Here is a 22,810-nt window from a genome sequence, read left to right as displayed (position 1 = left end):
GTTTTTCTCTAATTTTGGCGAGCGGAGGCTACTGTCTTGGTGCTGTGCTTCGGCTTCTCATTGCAATGGCTTCTCTGGTTTCGGAGTATGGGCTCTAAGGCACAGAGCCTTCAGTTGCGGCTCCCAGGCTCTAGAGCACAGGTTCGGTAGTTATGGTGCACAGGCTTTGTTGCTCTGCACCATGTAGAATCTCCCCAGATCAAGGATGGAACCCATGTCTCCTACACTGGCGGCAGCTTCTTTACCATGGAGCCACCAGAGAAGCCCTACTTAATTTAATTAAAGAACCCGCCTGACAATCCAGGAGACATAAGAGACTCAAGTTTGATCCCTGGGTCGGGAAGATACCCTGGAGAAGAAAATGGCAACCCACTCCAGTATCCTTGCCTGGAGAACCCCTGTAGATAGGCTACGGTCCACGAGTCGCAAGAGCTGGACACAAATGCAGGGGCTTAGCACCCAGCACACGTTTACTTTTTGGCTGTGCCTTGGCATGCAAGATCTTAATTCCCGGAAGAGCAATCAAACCCATGCCCCCTGCAGTGGAAGCATGGAGTCTTCCACTGGACCATCAGGGAAGGCTCTCAGTCTGTTTTTAAGACAGCAGTAAGAGCCATCCTTTTAAAATGTGAGTCTCAAAATGGCTCCTGCAGAAGCCACAGGCCCAGGCCCCATAGGATCTACCCTCCTCCCTCAGGCAGCCTTTATGTCTCAGAGCTTGCCCTTTGTGTCTCAAGTTTCTGCCTCAGGCTGTTCCCTCTGCCTGAGTGCTCCTCCCCTATACCACTTACTCCTTCACCTCCTTCAAATCTTTGCTCAAAATTCACCTTCTCGATGAGACCTTCCTAGTCCACCCTCTTTAAAACTACAAATCTCCCCCAAATATGACATTCTTAATCCCTCTTTCCTTGTTCTATTTTCCCCTTACCACTATCATCTTGCAGCATACCATACCATTTATTTTTTTGTGATGCTTACTGTCTATCTTCCCTGTAAGCTCCCCAGAGATCTTATCCACTGCCTAGTGCACAGTAAATGTTCAATAAATATTTGTTAAGTGAGTGGATTAACTCAATGTTTAAAAACACCTTAAAGGTGAATCAGAACATATAGCTCTTGAATCAGTAGCTGTAAAAAGGAAAAGGCAGTCACCCTTGTACAATGGGAAAGGAAGGGTCTTGGGACACATCTACTCTCTAGGAGGTTCTGGCTAGGGTGCCCATAATTCTTTGGGGTGGAGGTTTGAAGGGGTTTAAAAAACACATACCGCAAAGTATAAGGACCTTCTCTTGGCACCCAACATCAGCAGGGCTGGAAAAAGTTCAGACATACCTTCATCCTTCCCACCTTTCACCCCAAATCAGGGTGCCTCAGTGTCCATCTTCGGAACGTCCACTCCCCCCCGCCCCCCGCAGGGAAGAGGAGACTGGAGTGGGCAGCAGAAAGATGTACAATCTTCGCCAACAGATATTTATTGAGCTCCTTATGTGTGCCAACACCAAAGAGGAGCACACAGAGGTATTTTAGATAAGGTCCCAGCCCTCAAAGAGCATCTTGATGACCAGGGGAAAGGAAAAGGGGGCAGGGAGAAGCAGGTGTTAATCACAGCCTCTCTCCTCTCTTTGGTGGTCTTGGAAGTCAGGGGGGCACCCAGAAAGAGACAACTTGGACAAGTGTCCAAGACATATATGCACAGGCCACACATGTACAAGACACATGTGCAAAGCCCACGCAACTACAGATCCTGTGTGTAAGACATGAGAAGTGTATGTGTCGCACATGGGTGGGATTCACATGCTGAGTCCAAGTGTGCATAGGCCACATGGGTATGACACAGGAACGGCACCTCCCCCAGCCAGGTTGGCTAGATGGTGGGAGGGCTGCAAGCCCCAGTCACCTACAGCCCTCAGGGTTGGGGTTGGTATTGGCCCTCCGTGGCCGTGAAGAAGTCCTCCAACACGCTGCGCAGGTAGTCAAAAGTGGGCCGGTCCTCTGGGCGCTCCTTCCAGCACAGCATCATAAGCTGGTACAACTCCTCCGGGCAGTTGTCAGGTCGTACCATGCGGTAGCCTCGCTCCAGGTTCTGAATCACCTCAGGATTGGTCATCCCTAGAGGTTAATAGGAGAACTGACATCAAGGCTCCAGACTTCGGAAGCCCAGAGGCAGGGTGATGGTCAAGAAGATATCTGACAACAGGTATGGTGTGAGCACCAATCCAAAGGGATCTTGGTCTTCATCGATGATAAGGACGGTAAGGCTATACTGGCAGTGCCTACGAAAGGTCAGTCATGCCACTTGGAGTGTCTGCTATGGCTTAAACATGAAATAACACACGTGTTTGGCTGTGAGTCCTTGCGTGACCCACTGCCCCTCTTTGAGCCTCAGTTTCCTTATTTGGAAAATGGGATAATAGGAGCTCCCACCTCCTAGAGATGTTGTGAGGATTGAATGAGAAAGTGTGTACGCAGCCCTGAGGATGGTGCCTGGAGGAGGAGATGGAGCATAAAGAGCACCGGTGATGATTATTATTTGGTGGGGAAGGATGGTGCTGTCAGGGCCCAGCGCAGGATGGGGGCCCACAGCCAGGACAGTGGAGAAGTTTCTCCAGCTTTGGGAACAGGCACATGAGATGCTGCATCAGGAAGCCAGGTGGATCCTGGGCCTCAGCCAGGCAGACCCTGCATTGGGCACAGAAGATTCACTAGGCCCCTCTGTGACCCAGATGAAGTCATCTTGGGACCAGTTCCCTCCCTTTGTACTGATCCTGGCCCCATCAGCGAGGCCCATTACATGTAGACCCCAAGAGATGCTGGTCCGGAGAACTGAATGGTCATAGCAGAAACAGACTCCCTGTTTCTAAATTACCTGTGTGGCCTCTGGTTTCTCCTTCATTTTCCTGAGAAGAGAAGCCTAACTCCTAGACGTCCTAGCAAAACAATAGTTTTACTCCTACAAAGCTTCAAACTGGAACCTAGTCAATAGAGACTTCTCTTCCTCAAGCCTTGCCCCTGGAGAGCCTCTAGATAGGTGTCCCTCACATTTAAAAATCAGGGCACGGAAAGACATAGGCTAGGAAACAACACTGATGGACAGAGTCAAGGGTGCAAACCGATTGGCTACACCCAGCCTAAATATAGCCCACAGACAGACCCACTTTGGCTTGGCCCTTTATTGTGTTTTTAAACAATCTGAATCATCACCAATATTTGGAAATAGGCAAATTTTCCTAAAACTCCAAGCTTTGGCTTCTCTTGAAAAAACACAGCTCTGTTTTTTGGGCCCTGGTGTCTTAATAGCAACCATCTGCTGGCGCAGACGCAAGTTTACCCAGGTCCCCATTACTCCCCATAGTTTCCCTGACCCTGAAACTATGCGTCAGTTGCCATTTATCATCGTGCTTTCATTGCCTTTATTCTTCTAGGAGAAAAATTCTCTAAGGGAGCAGTGTGAGCTCTTGGCAAGATGACAAGAGTATGTTTCTACCCAGCGCTGCCCTTGAACTCTTTGATGGGACAAGTCCAGACCAGGGAAGGCCTGCACACTCACACCTAATTCTAAGGTGTTTTAACCTTCCCAGGAGCAAAGTTCTGGGCACACTGCTCAGAATGTGGGAAGCTTCTGCCAGTCTGGCCACTGGGCAGCACGACCTCCCGACCCTGTCTTTGTGTTCTGTTTCCTTTCCCCAGAGTTTCCTAGCAAGTTCCTTCCAAAAAAATTCCATTCCTGTCCTGGCTGAATTCAGTGGTAAAGAACTTTGTCAAGGAGATAGAGCGAGGAGTGGGAGAGGGTGGGAATTGGTTGTTTACACATCTCTCTCACTCGACATGGAAGGCTTCAGAGGGAAAGGAAGTCAGTGTTTCGTGAGCATCTACTATGAGTCACGCTCTTTCAAAAATAACCTTGCTTCTCATATCATGCAACTGAGGCTCAGAAAGGTAGTCACTTGCCCAAAGTGATTAATAATAAAACCTAACACTCTTGAGTGTTTCATATGGGTCAAATACTGTTCTAACCTCACGTTTTACAACTGGGGAAAGAAGCAATAATCTGATCAAAGTCAAACAGAAAGATCAGTGGCAGATGTAGTAATAAAAAGCAGGCCTCTGGGAACTTCCTCAGTGGTCTAGCAGTTAAGACTACCTTCCAATGCAGCAGGTGCAGGTTTGATCCCCAGTTGGGGAACTAAGATCCCACGTGCTGCAAGGTGTGGCCAGAAATTAAAATAAATAAATCTTGGGAAAAAATGAAAAAAGAAAGCAGGCCTCTTGCCTCTCAGACCAAATCCTCTTCTACCTACTAGGCTGCCTGTGTTAGAATTAAATAAAAGAGCTGGGATTACTGAAGGAAGAGAGATTCAGGGACAGAAATGGAAGACAGGCCTACGAGATGTAGCACCTGACTGGGGATGCACGAGTGCCACTCCTAGGAGGACGGAGAGGAAGCAGCTGGAAAGGTTCACATTCTGAGCCCAGGAGGAAGTAGAAAGACATGAATTTGCTGCCCTTCCCCATCACCCTTTCAGCCTGGACCCCGACCTGGGTAAGGGATGCGACCATGAGTGACAATCTCTGTTAGCAGGATCCCGAAAGACCACACGTCCGACTTGATGGTGAATGTCCCATAGTTAATGGCTTCTGGGGCTGTCCACTTAATGGGAAACTTGGCACCTGGAGGGAGGGCAGTGAGGTCACCAGGGTCTGCCAGGCCAGACCCCAGAGACCCCTGATTTCCCTCATATCCCATACCTACCCTCCCTGGCTGTGTACTCGTTGTCCTCAATGAGGCGTGCTAGACCAAAGTCTGCGATCTTGCAGCTCAGGCTATGGGACACCAGGATGTTGGCAGCCCTCAAGTCGCGGTGGATATAATTCCGTTCTTCAATGAATGCCATGCCCTCTGCGATCTGCAGACCAGGTACAGGTCAGCAGCCCTGGGACAGACATCTGCATCCCATTGCCCTGTGCCCATGCTCAGCCCCTCCCCAGTCTCCTTACTTGGGCGGCCATGTCCAAGAGTTTGTTGATAGTCAGCTTGATGCCTTCGGAGGTCTTGAGAAAATCCACCAGGCTTCCTGTGGACAGAAGCAAGAGTTGCTGACCCAAATTGCCCCAGGGGGAAGCTCCCAGACCCTTCTCCCCTAACTAGGGGTCTAGAGGCCATGTCTGATGTGTGGTAGAAAGAGTAAGAGCTGAAAATGGAGGAGTGTGTGTTCAGAGTAAGGGTACCTGAGATGTGTGATGCCCTTTTCCTGGGGACTAAGATGCCACTTGGAGGGGTCTGCAAGCTTCTTGTCACCAGTGGGGTGGAACCTGAACTCCTCAGCCAGGCATCCAAGCCCTGCATAGTCCACATCTGCAGTTTCTTCTCTTCCCTCCACTCCTGCCTCTTCTACTCCATCTACCCTAGACAACTGTGAGATTTTTCTCATAGACCACTGGGTTCCCACTCCAAAGTCTCTTTGTCCCATTTCTTCTGCTACAGATTCATTTTGGTCATGGCTCAGCTAGACTCTTCGTTTAAAAAGCCTCTCTACATCGTACCAAGAATAATAAATTGTATCATCATCATCATCTTCCTGCTAAGACTTTCCTATGGCATAAACTGGTTTTCCTAGGGTGCATAACTAAAGCAAGGTTTCTCTGATAGCAAGATTCTTATTTTGTTCATCAATATTCCCAGCCTGCAGTGCATGCATGCTCAGTCACTAAGCTGTATTGGCTCTTTGGGACCCCATGGACTGTAGCCCACCAGGCTCCTCTTGTCTATGGGATTTTCCAGGCAAGAATACTGGAGTGGGTTGCCGTTTCCTCCTCCAGGGGATATTCCTGACCCAGAGACCAAAATTGCGTCTCCTGTGCCTCCTGCATTGGCAGGCGGATTCTTTACGTGAGGCGCGTGGGAAGCTCCTCCCAGCCCACAGTAAACAGCAATAAATGTATGCTGAATATATAAAATGGAATATGAAAATAGGTATCATGAGGGAGTGAGGGACCATCTTTCTGGTAGCAGAGAGTAACTAGGAAAATACCAGGCATTAGAGTGGCTGGAACAGAGCTAGTAACCATTGGCCCTTCTCAAGAGATTAAAACCCTGTGTGAAGATGACAACAACCTGAATGTCCCTATTTGAGTGCTGAATTAGTCACTGAGACAAAACCTCACCCAACGGCAGCAAATATGTGGACAGACCCTGTCGTTCCTCCATTGTGTCTATGGCAGATATTGCTACTCAATCCCAGTGCTCACTTCCAATGAACCTCAGAATCCTTCTCAACACAGAGCTCCAAGCAACTACCAATTGAAGGTGGCCTGCTATTTGCCATTTTCAGAATCCATTGGCCAATTAGCTTTTTTCCCTTCCTGAAAGAGGGACAGATTTTATACTCCCAAAGAATCAGAGCCAGATAACAACAAACTTACTGAGCCATTACTATACAGCAGGCACTGTCCTAACTGCTCTATATGCATTAGCTTTCATCCTCACAAAGATCCTATAAGAAAGTTACTATTGCAGTACAGCCGCTATGGAAAACAGTGTGGAGATTTCTTAAAAAACTGGAAATAGAACTGCCATATGACCCAGCAATCCCACTTCTGGGCATACACACTGAGGAAACCCGATCTGAAAGAGACACATGCACCCCAATGTTCATCGCAGCACTGTTTATAATAGCCAGGACATGGAAGCAACCTAGATGCCCATCAGCAGATGAATGGATAAGGAAGCTGTGGTACATATACACCATGGAATATTACTCAGCCATTAAAAAGAATTCATTTGAACCAGTCCTAATGAGATGGATGAAGCTGGAGCCCATTATACAGAGTGAAGTAAGCCAGAAAGATAACATTACAGCATACTAACACATATATATGGAATTTAGAAAGGTGATAACGATAACCTTATATGCAAAACAGAAAAAGAGACACAGAAATACAGAACAGACTTTTGAACTCTGTGGGAGAAGGTGAGGGTGGGATATTTCAAAAGAACAGCATGTATACTATCTATGGTGAAACAGATCATCAGCCCAGGTGGGATGCATGAGACAAGTGCTCCGGCCTGGTGCACTGGGAAGACCCAGAGGAATCGGGTGGAGAGGGAGGTGGGAGGGGGGATCGGGATTGGGAATACATGTAAATCCATGGCTGATTCATATCAATGTACGACAAAACCCACTGGAAAAAAAAATAATAATAATAAAAAAAAAAGAAAGTTACTATTGCATTATTATCACCATTTTACAGATGAGGAAACCATGGCAGAGAGAAGTGAAGTGATCAGCCCAAGGCCACACAGTCCTCAAGCCAGGATTCCAACCCAAGCAGTCAGAGCCCTTAATGACTACTACTTTCTGCTAGATTTCTGCTGTTATTCTTGAGGGAACTGAGCCTCAGAGGTGGGACAGAGACTTGGCCCAAAGCTGGGCCTAGAAATTTCTATTTATTTAAATTACCCTTCCTTGGGCTCTCAATCTGTCCAACAGTGGAGGAAGGGACAGAGAGAGGCTCACCAAGAATTGAAAAAGAGGGCCTTGGAACAGATCAGACCCCGCAAGGCTGGGGGCAGAAGAGATAGAAAAAGGGCTATGGACCTACTCATCTCCTGAGATCAAGCATCCTTAGATCAAGATAAGGCTTTGAAGAAAGCAAACAGTACTGCAGGTGAGGGAAAATGGGGGTTGAGTGCTCTTCCAGAACCTGAGAGGGAGGCCTTGCATGCTGCAGTCCATGGGGTTGCAAAGAGTGGGACACGACTGAGCGGCTGAACAACCAGAGTCTGCCTCCTCAAGCTGGGCTCCCAGATACGGTTCAAACCGTATCTTCTCCACACACCCTCTTGTCGCCCCTGAAAGTCAGTCTTTGAGGCCTCAGCAAAATTCCTCTAGAAAAACCTCAGTGCAGAGCCACGCATATCTCCTCCCCACTCCCGGAGGGGGCAGAGGAGACGGCAGCGCCCCCAGCGGCCGCGCACGGCTATGGCGCCCACCGTTCTCCATATATTCCGTGATGATGTAGATGGGCTCCTGGGTGACCACCGCGTAGAGCCGGACCAGCCGCTGGTGTTGCAGCTGCTTCATGAGGTTGGCCTCGGCCAGGAAGGCATCGGGGGACATGCTGCCCTGCTTCAGGCTCTTGACTGCCACCTTCGTGTGCCCGTTGTAGTACCCTAGGGCAGAGAAGGATTGGGAGGGTCACTTGCAGCCCATGTACTCAGAGCCAGACAGACAGCTGACCTGAAACAGGGTGTGTGTGTGAGAGAGAGTCGCTCGGGGTACTGTCGTAGAACTCTCAGGACCTCAATAGACGACTCCCCTCCCCACCTGCCCGCAGTCCTGGAGGGCCTCACTCACCCATCCACACCTCTCCGAACTGGCCAGCCCCCAGCCGCTCCACCAGCTTCAGCGTCTCCCTGGGAACCTCCCACTCATCCTCCCACCACGGCTTCTGGGGCTTCTGGGTCTGGCAGGGGCGGCTCAGCCGTGTGCACAGCCCGTCCGAAGTATCTACGAGGTCAAGGGAGGGGCGAAGGGCTGTCAGTAAGGCGGGACTGGGGGGTGGGGGGCTCACTCAGTCCCCACCTGGGGAAACGGACAGGCAGGGGAGGAATGGGGCTGTCACCTGATCCCTGAGGCTACAAGGTACCGCCCCTCACGCACTTGGGTGGGGGTGGGGGGAATGAAGGAGCATGCTGAGAGATGGGCGGGGGGTGGAGGGGGACCCCTGAGAGGAACCGGGGGAGACAGGCTGATAGGGTAGGGCCCAGGTGAAGAGTCCTGCCGCGCTCACTCATGTAATGGCGGACCAGCTCGTGCAAGCCGGGAAAAGTGACGCGGGGCGAGATGTAGAAGCCGCCTTTGTCCAGGTTACGGATCTTGTAATGTTTCACCACTTCTCCCTGGGTCTGGTCGAAGTCCCGGACAGACAGTGAAAACGATCCTGAACGAAAGAAGGGATGAAGGAACGCAGAAGACGGGGAGGGGTGGCCTCCAGCGAGTCACCCCTCCGCCAACGCGGCCCCCACGCCCCCCACCCCCGCGGGCTCCTCGCACCCCGGACCTCGGCTAGCGGCCCCAGCCCGCGGCCCCCTCCCGACGCCCCGCAGCAGCCCCTCGGCTCACCAGCCGTGCTCTCGCTCTCCCGGATCAGGAAGGACCCGTGCGTGTTCCCCGGCGCCAGGAGCTGCCTCTCCGCGTCTTTGCGGCTCAGGGTCTTGAAGAACCAGCTGCTCAAGGCAGAAGCGAAGGCTTCCTTGGTCCGCTGGTCCAGTCTTCCTCTATCACCCTCAAGCATTCACCGCCACCACCCCTAGCACCTCGCCTCTGCTCCGAGGTCCCTGGATCTGCGTCCCACCATTCCCACGACGCGTCCCCACTCACGGTTCGGGCTCCAGGCTGTTCGCTTTGGCCACGAAGTTGAAGGGGATGAAACCTTCCTGGCCCGTGGTCAGGGACTGCGCCTTCCACCACTCGCCGCTCCTGCGCGACGGCGGCGGTTAGCGTGGTCTGCACAGCCTCGGACTCGGCTGGAAACCCGCCGTCGGAGCCCCTCGTTAGGCCATGCCGCCCCACCCTCCAGCTCAGCACTCCGGAGCCTCCGATTTTTGTCCGAAGGGCTCCCACTGCAAGCCGGGACCGCAGGGGTTTGCGGTACTGAAGATACCCCAGGATGGGCAGGGCAAAGGGGGGCACTCACTGCTCCAGGATACGGAGCTGTTCACCCTTCTCGAAGCCCAGGTCTCCGTCGTGAGAAGGCTCATAGCTGTGCAGGGCGATAACCAGGTTGTCTGTAAAGACAGGGGCAGTCAGGGAGAAGACTTCTGGAGCAGGCTGGGAGGGTGAGTTCAGGAGTTAGAAGTCGGGGAGGAGAGGAGGGGACGGAGGCTGACAGCCAAGGATCCACAGGCCTTGTCTTCCAGGCCCTGCTGGTTGAGGTCACCTTGCAGTGGAGAAGCTGGGGGGTTGGATCCCTCGTAGGTGACCAGTGGATCACGCACTTCAGAGCCATTCCGCATGGGCAGCTGTGGGAGTGGGATGAGAGAAGTCAGAGAGCTGGAGGCTGGGTGAGACCCTGGCTTGCCTCCCCACTCTCCCGCTCGCCTTCACTTCAGCTTGGCTGGATCTTCTCACTGAATTTGCCCACCACTTGCTGTGTGACCTTAAAAGAGTCCCTTTCCCTCTCTAGGGTTTTCCTTGCTGTGTGGCGGGGGGCTCGCTGTCATCTCCAGGACTTGTAGGGATGATCTGTTCCTTTCTCCCCACACCTACATCCCACCCGATTCCCTCACCAAGCCCCCTGCCTTGCCTCTTACCGTGGTCTTGCTATCCAGTGGGACTATGGGGTAGTGGCAGTTTTCACATACATCGATGTTTTCCATCCAGTCATCTTCTGGGTTTGAGCTGCAGCTACAGCCCATGGTCCCTGGGGGAATGGAGAGGGGGCTGAAAGGGCTCCCCCAACATCAGACATGCTAGGGCCTAGCCCTGGGAACTTCCAGAAGTGCCTGAGATTGTCAGCCCCCCAGCCGCCATTCTCCAGCCGCAGAAAAGCTGAAATGGGGTCCTAGCTCCCAATAGTCACACATGGCCCCTGCTGAGACCTAGGCCCCGCCCTCCCACCTGGGCTGGGTAAACCGCCACAGGCACCTTTGTTAGTCTAGTTGCCCACTTCCTGCCTCTCCCCCCTCCCACTTTCTCAGCCCATCCCCCAAGTTGGGGGACTACCTAGTAGAGATCACATACACTTCCCCCAGCCCTAGGGGAGACCTGAGTTTTGATCCTCCCCTACCAGTGGGGTGTGTGTACCTCACCTTCTAATTACAAGTTCCCCCCTGCTGCCAAGGACACTGAATGAGGGACCGTCTCTCCCGAATGTCAGCCATCAGGCCTCTGCTCTCCCAAATCCCCCACAGAGTCTGCTTCAGAGGCTTCTTTCTGCTTCTCCCTATCAGAAAACCCCTCAGCGGCCATATTGGCCATACATTTTTTTGTATTTGTTTGCTTGCTTTGGCAGTGGAAACTTTTTGTCAGATGAAATCGAGCGGAACCCCGTAGATAAAGCAGGGAAAAGTGGAGCTGTTCTGCCTGAAGCAGAGTGGGGATCTCACCCCTAAGTCCCCAGGGGTGGACTTACAGTACCTCTGCCCCCAGGGCTGGTCCTCTGGACTACCTGGAAATACCAGTCCTCAGATAAATTAATTTATACATTCAAGAAGCTTTAATATCAAGATCAAATCCATCTCCTCAGTCTATTCTGCTATACACACATGTGTGTACACACATACACACACACAGAGTCTGTCTTCTGAGCTCCTCTTCCCAAAAAAACTCACACTCTTCTTACAACATACCTTTGCATGTGTGGTTCACCTGCCATGGAATACTCTTGCCCATCTATTGAACTCTAGCTCAACCTTCAAGGCTCAGCTCAGATATCACCTTCTCTGTGAAGCCTCCCCAATGCCCAATGCTTTTTGTTCCTACAACGTTCCACTCTGACCAACCACAATCATCAACTTCCACTGAGTGCCATGATGACACTAATTTATGTGTCAGTCCCCCTGCCTTTCCTACCCGCTTGGTGAGAACAGGGGTTCAGCAAGAGAAGAGGTTGTGTTTTATTTGCCTGAATGTCCCATCACCCAGGACGATTCTTGTTAATAAATGTTGACTGGTATGTGGAGGGTTAATGCACAGATTCTCCCATTTGCAAAGGTCTTAGAAACCACCAAGTCTAACCTCAGATTTTAGATGAGCAAACAGAGGACCAGAAAGTTCTGCTCAAACTCAGACAACTGTTACAGGCAGAACAAAGCTAGAGCTGCTAATCCATGCTGAGGTCAACCAGAAGTGGGGAGCAGTGGCATTTTTTTAGTTAGTAAGACTTAAGAACCTATTCAATTATAACTCAATTAAAGAAAAAAAGAAAAAAAAAAAAAAGATTCAAGGATAGTCCCTGGAGTTATGTTCAAATTCTGGGAATAATACTCATTGTGTCACTTTGCTGAAATCATTCTCCTCTAGTTTCATTCTGCCTTTTCTGTCAATCGGGAATTGTCATCCCTTCCTCAGAAGCTTAGATAAATGTTGGCTCGGTTTAGAGCTTAGAAAGACTTCCATGAGTACCCATTCTGCCCTACCAACTCCTGCTTTGGAAAGTGGAAGAATGTGACTGGTAAATAATCTTCTTGGCTTTAAGCTCACATTTCTTTTTTTTTTTTGATGTAATTTTTATTTTATATTGGAGTGTAGTTGATAAGCTCATGTCTCTTAAACTGAGATACTTATAACCTTTCATGGGTACCGGAAGTCGGGTGTGTACCTCTCAAAGCATGAGCGTTAAACACATAGTTAAACCTTATTCACATAGTTAAACAGATCTATTACAAATAGAGGAAAATACAAAATGTACATAAAATTTTAAGCCAAATCAAGAGACTTTCAAGGAAAGGTGTTCACGCATCTACTCTTCCCCCTTACTTTAGGAGTCTTGGGGAGACATTTGAGAGATCTTGCTCAGCTCTGTGGCTGCAAATGGCTTTTTTATTTTTTTGATTGTGAATTTTATTATGGCTTAGAACTGATTAACAGCAAAAGCCTCCAGAAAAGAACTATTTACATTCTGGAACCCGCCTCAGATGAGCTGACTGTCTAAGGTCTGAGGTCCTGAGCCATCTGTTTTTTGTGATAGTCAAACAGCCCTTGGAAAACCACCAGTTGGCTATATTATACAGAGAACACCAACATCAGATAAGGTGTCAACTTAGATCAGTTAAGTCCCTTCTAGGCCTGACATTCTCAGGGGCTTTGGAAAGGGTAAGAGCAAGATGAGAAAAGCTTGGGGTTGAGAAAATGGGATGAACTGGGGTGCAGCAGTGAGGAGAGGCTGGTCGACCGGCAGAAGAAATCTATGCTGAATCTAGGGCTGAATACTGCACGTGGTCCAGGCTGGGGTCACATGGGGAGAGAAGAGGAGCCTCCTGGCCTTGGGCGAGGGTCCAGGAAAACATGCAGGCAGGACCTATACCCTGGATAAATCTGGACCTGCCAGAGAGGACATGATGATGTCCCTAAAGACTGGGACCAGGTGAAAAAGAATGAAATATTGCCGTTTGCGGCAACATGGATGGACCTACAATTATCACACTGAGTGACGTAAACCAGGAACAGAAAGACAAATATTACATGATATCACTTATATACAGAATCTAAAAACTAATACAAATGAACTTATTACAAAACAGAAACAGACTCAGACTTAGAAAACGATCTTGTGGAAAAAAAAAGAAAATGATCTTGTGGCTACCAAAAGGGGAAAGGGGTGGGGGAGGGGAGGGATAAATTAAGAATACGAGATTAACAGATACACACCACTCCATATAAAATAAATAACAAGAATTTACTGTATAGCAGAGGGAACTATATTTAGTATCTTGTATAACCTATAATGGAAAAGAATCGGGAAAAAATATATATGCATAACTGAATCACTTTGCTATATACCTGAAACTAACACAATATTGTAAATCAACTATAGGTCGATTAAAAAAAGACAGGCCAGGAGTGAGAAAAAGTCAAGCTGTGTTAAATTAAGGAAAATGGTACTTGGTAACTCTGTTGGGTATCTGACCCTTAGTGTTTCTTCTGTGACTTTTTTAGGGCCCCTGGAGTCCTCCAGCTGAGGACCGAGTTTCAGGCCCTGCCCTGTACAGAAGTGTGAGTTTTGGAGTACAACACTTGGCAGCAATCAGAAGACCCCAAGACCTGACAGTGTCAGACATAATTCTGGTGAGTGGCTCCCAGCCACTGGGAGCTACATGCACCTATGAGGCTGCATCCAGAATAACACTGAAGGCTTGCAGGTGATTTGTTTCTCAGTTTGACAAATTGCATTATTATTTCTTCAATGCATACTTGGGGTTCCCAGGTGGCTTAGTGGTTAAGAATCTGCCTGCCAATTCAGGAGATGCAGGAGACACGGGTTTGATCCCTGGGTTGGAAAGATTGCCTGGAAGAGGAAATGGCAACCCACTCCAGTATTCTTGTCGGGAAGAATCCCATGGACAGAGGAGCATAGCAGGCTACAGTCTGTGGAGTCGCACAGAGTCGGACACAGGTCAGACTCGACTGAGCGACTGAACACACACACACACAATGCATACTTAGTTAAGTCTCTGATTAAAATTTGAACTAGAAACAACAAAATTAGTACCGAAATGAGGTAGTTTAGGCAGCAAAACCCTCAAAATCACGAGAGCCATGGGGGAGCGGGGAAAAGTACGACAGGGGAAGGGCAAGTAAGTCCTTGGAGGGAAGAGTTTAGAAGCAAGAGTGTAGGGACTTGCCTGGTGGTTCAGTGGTTAAGACTCTGTGCTACCAATGCAGGGGTCCTGGCTTCCATCCCTGGTCGGGGAACTAGATCCTACGTGACGCAACTAGAGTTCACATGCTGCAACTAAAATCCCAAGAGTTGCAACTAAGATCCAGTGCAGCCAAAATAATAAATAAATAAATAAAAGAAGAAGCACTAGTGTAATTCATCAGCCTCATTTTAAATTTGGAGATGGTGTCAGATCAGAGGAGCTGAGTGGTTTTTCCCAATAGCACATGAGGGCTCTTGGCAGAGGTGGATTCCAGTTAGGCCCCTACCTCCTCTATCCAGGTACTCTGCTCTGTTCTTCACTTCCTGGAAAGTCTAAAGAGGGTAGGGAATCCTGAGAGGTGATGGAGAAAATGGAGCAGGGAAGGAGGTCTGACAGAATGGAATCTACTCTCCATCAGAAGTGTGACATTGCGCTGTTAACAGGCCTTTCTCTCTAAGACAATTCTCCATCTATCTCGAAAGCATGTTTTTGGTTTACTTATTTTTCAGTTTTTTGGCTGTGCTGGGTCTTCGTTGCTTTTTTGTTTGGGCTTTCTCTAAGTTGCGGTGAGCGGGGGCTATTCATCCCTTCGATGTGCGGCCTTCTCATTGCAGTGGCTTCTCTTGTTGCAGAGCACAGGCTCTAGGCGAGTGGGCTCAGTGGTGTGGCACACGGGCTCGGTCACACCTCGGCATGTGGGATCTTCTGGGACCAGGGATTGGACCCGTGTCCCTTGCATTGGCAGGCAAATTCTTATCCACTGCTCCACTAGGTGAGTCTCAAAAATGCACGTTTTTGAGAATACATTTCCCTGGCTGGTGAATACAAGTTTGTGCTTACTGAGGCACATTAATCATTGAGCATCATGCTATTTGTGCATACCTATCCGTGTATGCAGATGGCTGTACAATGAAATGGGGGTATGTATGGTTTGTACGGGTCTCTATGTAATTATGAGGTTATGCTGCTGCTGCTAAGTCACTTCAGTCGTGTCCGACTCTGTGTGACCCCATAGACGGCAGCCCACCAGGCTCTGCCGTCCCTGGGATTCTCCAAGGCAAGAACACTGGAGTGGGTTGCTATGTGGGTCCCATTCTAGTCTGATCAAACCAGCTTAATAAATGAGGTTAATAAAAAGAAAATAAAAATTAAAGCTTAATATAAATTTCTCATTGAAAGTAAGAGAGGAGAGGAATGAAGAAAGAAAGAAAAAGAAAGAGGAAGCAGATCCAGAGAATAGCCAGGACTCCCAGAATCAGTAACAAAGGCAGATTCTGGGGTGAATGAGACAGGACATTCTTTCCTCCCAACTCAAGAATTCAAGGTCAATAGGAGCAACTTTGTAGATTCTAGACCTTCTCTGACTGGTGTCTGTAATGTTCTTGGTCAAACTCAAGGTCTGTCCATGGTCCACAGAGGGCTTTGTGCCAGTTATAAAGGGCCACCCCTCCCTGGGGTTTCAAACTTGGAGAGTGGAGTGAGGGCTAGATTTCAGGTCCCATCTCTCTTGTCTCTTTTCACAGAGCCCAACACAGGCTTCCCTGGTAGCTCAGGCGGTAAAGCGTTCTACCCACAGAGCCCAGCACACAGTGCCCTGCTCATCATTGTTGTTGTTTAGTCACTGTGGTGCCTGACTCTTTTTTTTTTTTTTTTGGTGCCTGACTCTTTGTGGCCCCATGGACTATAGGCTGCCAGGTTCCTCCACCCATGGAATTTCCCTGCTCATACTCTGTGTAGAATTGATCAAAAATCCCAGATTTCATGAAGTTCCTGGACCAAATTTTCTGATCCCAGGGTTGTTTAGGAATCACCACAATGAGCTCTATTTTACACTTCCCTGGTGGTCCAGTGGCTAAGACTTCACTTAGCAGTCAATGCAGAGGACCTATGTTCAATCCCTGGTCAGGGAACTAGATCTCACTTGCTGCAACTAAAGATCCCTCATGCAGCGACTAAGACCCAACTCAGCCAAATTAATTCATTACTTTTTAAAAACTAAGAGAACCTGAATACAGTATGAACTTTAGTTAATAATAAAGCATCAGTATTAAAACAACAACAACAAACCATAACAAGCTCTGATTCTTGCCAGCTCGTTCACTTTTACCAACTCCATAGACATTGTCTCACCTGACGGCCTAGAATGTGTTTTGTCCCCTTAAAAAAAAATATGAGACTTTCCCTCTCCTGAACTGTAAACCTCTTCATTTATTGAACATTCTGTCCAAAATGTGTGCCAGTTTCTTGCCCAGGTTTCTTGGGTCAATGTGTATGTCAAGAGCAGGCAGGCTATTTCACTGACCCAGGCCACTCTGGGCCACATTGTGGCAAAATCTGTTAGGAATAATTTAAAGCATTTTCTTGGCCTTTTTCTTTGGTGAACATTTGATAATTGGTGAAAGTGCATATGTTCAGTGAAGCGCCTGGGCTGTGGCTGTCCATGCCGAATCCTCATCACGGTACTTGAGAATCAGGGTTGACAGGCATGGCAAATAATTTCTAGTGGGTAAAACAGGGATACATCCTGAATTCCTTCCTTTTTCAGTGTTCCTCTTTGATATAATACCGGTTTGGAATAAACCCTGTGAGTTCACAGAGTTCACGAAAACGGAGAACAAAAGGATGAGTCTTTTCTTATATGCAAATAAGATGGATTTAGTCTCACAAACTGGGAGTGGTTTGAACACAGAACTGATTCTCCTAGTTTTGCCATAAAAAGGGCAATAGAGTGATTATTCTAAAGCTTGTATTTTGGGTAGAGGTCCTCCAACTAGTAACTTGTATATATAGAGTAATTTGTCATATTGAGTCCCCTTCCTTATGTACCTCTGTCTGTATTTTGCATCATGTAGGTTTTATCAGGATGAAGCATTACTTAAAATTTGGCAATCCACACCACTCTATTAAAGTTTCTGGGAGTGTGCCGATCAGAGAGGTTCAGCTCCCCATGTCCGTGCCACAGTCACCCAAGTTCATTCCCAAGGCCTCCCAGTCATTCACTGGCAGAGGGCTTTTGGGCAGGTTCAATCCCTGGACCCTGGTCAGGGGACTAAGATCCTGCATGCTTCGCGGTGTGACCAAAAAGAAAAAGAACATAAACCTCCCTCGGTTCCTGTATCTTCAAAATGGAAATTAAAAAAATATCTGTGTCCAGGGCTGTTGTGAACATAATATGTGATATCTAGATGACCTCATATAATAAAGTACTTAACATGGTACATAGTAAGGACCAAGTAAATGAAAACTGTTATTTGAGGCCAGCATGGGTATTTCATGACCCCAGCCTTAAACATATTCATTTTCCTTTTTGATTTTTGGCACTTCCACGGACCATTTTTCACATTTAATATATTTATCTCAAATGAAAACTTTGCTACCATAAATGGAAAATGAGTACAGAACATGGTAAATCAAGTGTACTTTAATTTTTTTTTTAAAAAAATGGAAAATTAGTATCACCAGCTATAAATGGAAATCAGTATATATTAAAATAAACACATGGTATGATACCTAAATTTACAGTTGCACATGTTCATTCATGACCCCCTAAGATCACTCACCCGCATCAATGATGCGGTATTTGGGGAAATGCCGTACTGTGAAACAGTGCTCTGAGCTTAGGCCTCGCTTGGTAGGTTAGAGGAGGCACGACTTTCTTACTTGGCCAGCCTACGGATTACAATTTAATGGGTATGTCTTATGTGCCAGGCTCTGATCTAGAGCTGGGGACACACAGGTGAATAATCAGAGGTTCCCGTCCACTTGACTCTGCCCTCTGTGACAGAGGTGGGTGCCCCTCTGGTGGGTCACTCTATTTTCACAGGAGGCAGTAAGGTCTGCCTTTAGTTCACTGACCAGTAACGTCTGGGACTCCTGACAACACTAACAGCGCCAAACAGCAATACTGTCCAGGAAGCAGCATCTTAAAATCACCACATTGCCCGCTAACCAAATTAACGATATTTAGCTAAAACCACTGAAAAGGTGAGGTAGATCTCCACATAGACATGGAAAAATGTTCCAGAGATAACACGGCAAGTAAGTCACAGAACAGAATGTAGAGTCTAAGCCTATTTGCATTTATTTTTTAATATTGTATTTATTTACTCGTTTGTTTATTTTTGGCTGCACTGGGTCTCTGTTGCTGTGTGCAGACTTTCTCTAGTTACGGAGAGTGGGGGCTATTGTCCAGTTGCCCAGCGGCATGTGAAAGCAAATGTGCGTGGACACAGGGATAGAACCTGTGTCCCCTGCCTTGGCAGGCTGATTCTTAACCACTGGACCACCAGGGAATCCCCCTATTTGCATTTGAATATGGATACCTAGGGGATTCTTTTCAGCCAGACTGTGCTAAACCTTCATTTGCATGACTTCATGTTATTCTCATAATAATCCTATCAAGTAAGTGCTATTATTATCCCCATTTCACAAATGCAAAAACTGAGGCCCAAATGAGGTAAAGCTATTTGTCTGAGGCCTCATAACAAATAAGTGATAGAAATAAGTAGCTGAACCTCAGGCTATCTGCCTCCAGGGATTAAACTCTTAACTAAAACGCTTTTCAGTGGCCACATAGGGGAAAATCTGGAAGGATGTACACCAAACTGTTCACAGTGAGCATAGCCCAAGAGTGAGATTGGAGGGAGCTGCATTTCTTATATTTCTGTATATGTCTCTGTACTGTTTAAATTTTTCAGAAATATTTATTTATTTTATTTAATGACACTGGGTCTTAGTTGCGGCATGCAGTATCTTTAGTTGTGGCATGTGGGATCTAGTTCCCTGACAAGGGATCAAACCTGGGCCCCCTGCACTGGGAGCACAGAGTCTTAGCCAGTGGACCACCAGGGAAGTCCCTACTGTTTAAATTTTTAGAAGCAGCCATGTGCTAATTTTATAATTGAAAAACAGAAAACAACCAAGTCCCCACCAACGCAAAAACTCTGGTAAGAGACACAATCCTTTGAGAAGAATCAACCTTCCACTGCTCCTCTTGTCTCTGGAGGTGCAGGCAAGGGACTAGGGATACAAGAAAAAAGGTTCTGTGACCACTGAAGTCTGAGAAACACCGGGTTAGACAAGATCGAACAGCCGCCTTCTCTGGGGAAGCTAACATTGATGGTAAATTTCACATGGGACGCTTCACAGCTGAGGCTGTGTTGATTTGGACCCAAAACTGTTTTCTTTCCGGGCGCCTCGTGGGACTAGCATTCTTTAGACCAAGGGTTGGAAATATAGCTCCAGATATCATCCAACCAATACCTGGATGGGGGCCCCGCTCGCCTCCACCCCACCCACAAACTCAGCTCCCCTCAGCACTGCTCTCACTGAATTGAGCTTGGCCTTGAAGCCATCAGCTTGTGGGTCTGTGCATGGATTTATAGGATCCCACTGTGGTGTTGGAGAAGACTCTTGAGAGCCCCTTGGACTGCAAGGAGATCCAACCAGTCCATCCTAAAGGGCATCAGTCCTGAATATTCACTGGAAGGACTGATGTTGAAGCTGAAACTCCAATACTTTGGCCACCTGATGCAAATAACTGACCTCATTTGAAAAGACCCTGATGCCGGGAATGATTGAAGGTGGGAGGAGAAGGGGACGACAGAGGATAAGATGGTTGGATGGCATCACCGACTCAATGGACATGAGTTTGAGTAAGCTCCAGGAGTTAGTGATGGACAGGGAGGCCTGGTGTGTTGCAGTCAGAGCCGGATACGACTGAGCGACTGAACTGAGCTGATGGGTGATATATATGTGGTCCCTGCCTCTGCCTCTGAACATCCATGCACACCTACATTTCCTAGTGATGATATGAATGATATTTGGCCTAGGGAGGGAAGGATCATGTGTGTGTGTGTGTCTATGTGTCTGTAGGAAGGTATATGTGGGACTCTCCTCCAAGATAGACCCTGTGGCCCAGCCTAGAATTCTCACACCCACTAGAACACACAGGAAACAAGCTCATTTGCAAAGCTACACCACAAGTGTGAAGGAATGGGCTGCCCACTGGCCTGCCAAGGTGCTGAGTAGGAGTAATTCCGGGTACGGACAGCCCCCCCCCCACATCCCCACCACACACACACCCTTGGGTACACCATTTGCAGGAGAAGTGGTTGCCTAACCTCTGTTAAGCACCTACTGCATGCCAGGTACTACCCACCGCACATCACAGCCATTTTCTCTTTGATTTCCCACCAGCACTCTCTGGTGGGAAATCAAAGAGGATTTATTATTACCTCTTCACCAATAAATCAACTGGAGTTTGGAGAAGTGAAGTCATTTGTTCAAGGAAATGGCAGAACCAGAATTGTGCCTGGGTCAGCCTGACTGTGAAATGCATGTCCTTTGCTCTACACCAACCCCGCTGGCTCTCTTGTGTTTGGTTTTGCCCTGAGGTCTCTGCCCTCCTAGGACCCAAGGAACAACCCAGAGACAGTGACTCTGGCTGCATATCCTAGGTACTCTGCAAAATGGGCCTTTGTTCTTCTCAGAACCACCTGACTCTTTCAGGAAGCCTTCCGATCACCCAAGGGAAGCCTCCTCTCGATCTCCGGAGCTTCCGCCCATTCTCTTGCTCCATCTCTTGGCCCTTTTCCCTTTGAGAAGCGCCTCTGTCCCAGAGCCTCGAGGGCGAGGGACCCTGAATCATCCTTCAGCACAGGCTGGGGTGTGGGATGGGCCATGCCGGTCCAGGGTCTGGAGGAGTCTAGGGAAGACCCAGCTTGTTTTCCAGGCCCCACAAGAGGCTGCAGGCCTTGAAGCTGGGGACGAAAGACTGCGACATGGCTGAGACTGTGGAAACTGTTTCAAGAAAAATTCCAATGGCGATGGGGGAGGCAGGGGAAACCTGGAAAGTGTGGCTCAGGTGGGGATTTACCCCATAAACTGCAGGCTGAGAGCTAAAGTGAGGGGGTGGACAGGGAGCTGACTCTGCCTCCCTGGGCCTCCACCTTCCTGGGGTCTGAAGTAGGAACCAGCAGGACCCACTGGCCTGAAGCAGGCAGCGGCAGGGGCAGGGGTGGGGGGCGGGAGGGAACAAAGGGAAGAGGAAAGGACATCCTGTGGACACTTGGCAGGGGCAGGAGTGGCAAGTTTCCAGATGGAAATCCAGACTGTCCTTGCCCAGGGCCAACAGCACCCCTGTCCAGAATAAAAATAGCCCTTCCTCTTCCCTTCTCCCATCATCCTCTCACCCCCCAACTTCCCGGAGTCCTGTCAGATGTTTCCGCCCCAGGCCCCATCCCAGATGGTAAATATCCCCTTGCATGCCCATCCATTCCCAAAGGAAGACCCCCTCCTTCTCTCAAGCAGTGTGGGTCGAGGCTAAAGTCACTTCTCACGTGTCCCTCCGGATGCTCTGGGTGATTCCCCTCCCTCTCTCAAGAGAGTCTTGTCACTGGGGTCTGCACCAGCAAGCGGAAGGACTCTTGGGACCCTTGACTCAAGCCTGTCCATCGCCTTGCTCCAGGGGGGAGTCACATCCTAGGCCATCACCTCTCCCTGGGTCATCACCCTATCTGCTTCTGCCTTGCTGACGGACTGTGGGGGAGGGAGTGCTTTGCCCAGTCTGGGCCTCAGGAAGCTTATCCATTGTGGGATGAGGGGCTGGATGTAGGGATTCTGAAGGCCTTTTCAGTACCTAAGAGATCCCCAAGGAAAAAGCTCCCAGTGAGGTGGGCAGTGATGGCAGGCAGTGGTGGAGGCAGGAGGAGACAGCTACACAGGAAAGGGGAGATCTGGCTGTTCAGCCTGCCTCCCACCTGCCGTCCAGGTGTTCCTGACCCCAGCCTGAAGGGCTGCTGCATCCCGGGGGAGCCCGACCCCAGACCCAGCTGCAGCCTTCTGCTCGCAGGTCCCACACCCAGCCCTTAGGCCCCTGTTCCCGGTACTCCTTACCTGCCCAGCCCAGGAGCCCCCTGGCCCCATTCACATGGTCTTCCTGGCCTAGCCCGGCTGCCCAGACACAGCTTCGGCTCCCCTCACCGTCGTAGCCACCGGCTGTCTCCCCGCGCCCACGTCCCACCCTGACTTCCTGCCTCCTCCTGAGGGCTCCGCAGCCAACCGGGCCCCAGCAGCCCAACCGCAAGCCTCCAGCACCCCAAGCTTCCTGCTGCCATCGCCCCCTGCCTCTCAGCCCTCGAGGGTCCTTTCACCCCCAGTCCAGGCCCCATTCACCCCGAAGGTGGCACCCGGAGGTGGAGGAGGATATTGGATGCAACTTCCTCCGCCCCCCCCCCCCCGAGGGAGCACCTGGACCAGAGATTCAAAGGCTGCCTTGAAGCCCCAGTGAGCAGGAGGCGAGTAGACACCCACTCAGCTTTCAGCGAAGGGCAAGCTGCACGGCTGTTGGTCTGAGGGCCAGGTGACCCTTTCAATACAGTCAGAGTGCAAAAGTAACATCACCTCAGAGTCGGGGGGGAATGACATCCCTGTAAAATCGCTGGAGAG

At 49.2% G+C, this 22,810-nt stretch overlaps 1 protein-coding gene across 1 annotated transcript; it reads right to left on the bottom strand.

Moving 5' to 3' along the window:
• Positions 1–1,449: 1,449 nt before the first annotated feature.
• Positions 1,450–22,396, bottom strand: LCK (LCK proto-oncogene, Src family tyrosine kinase). Its single transcript, XM_043909605.1, has 13 exons — positions 22,259–22,396; positions 10,313–10,422; positions 9,940–10,021; positions 9,697–9,787; positions 9,381–9,479; positions 9,123–9,226; positions 8,791–8,940; positions 8,355–8,507; positions 7,991–8,170; positions 4,996–5,072; positions 4,751–4,904; positions 4,537–4,668; positions 1,450–2,109 (listed from the first exon to the last, which is right to left on the bottom strand). Exons 2-13 carry the CDS (start codon positions 10,415–10,417, stop codon positions 1,907–1,909), a joined length of 1,530 nt encoding a protein of 509 aa, XP_043765540.1. The 5' UTR covers positions 10,418–10,422; positions 22,259–22,396; the 3' UTR covers positions 1,450–1,906.
• Positions 22,397–22,810: the final 414 nt, after the last annotated feature.

The sequence above is a fragment of the Cervus elaphus genome, chromosome 8, assembly GCF_910594005.1.
Source record: "Cervus elaphus chromosome 8, mCerEla1.1, whole genome shotgun sequence".
Lineage (NCBI taxonomy): Eukaryota > Metazoa > Chordata > Mammalia > Artiodactyla > Cervidae > Cervus > Cervus elaphus.
Note: the sequence above shows the minus strand (reverse complement) of the source record. Positions and strands in the feature narration are given on the sequence as shown.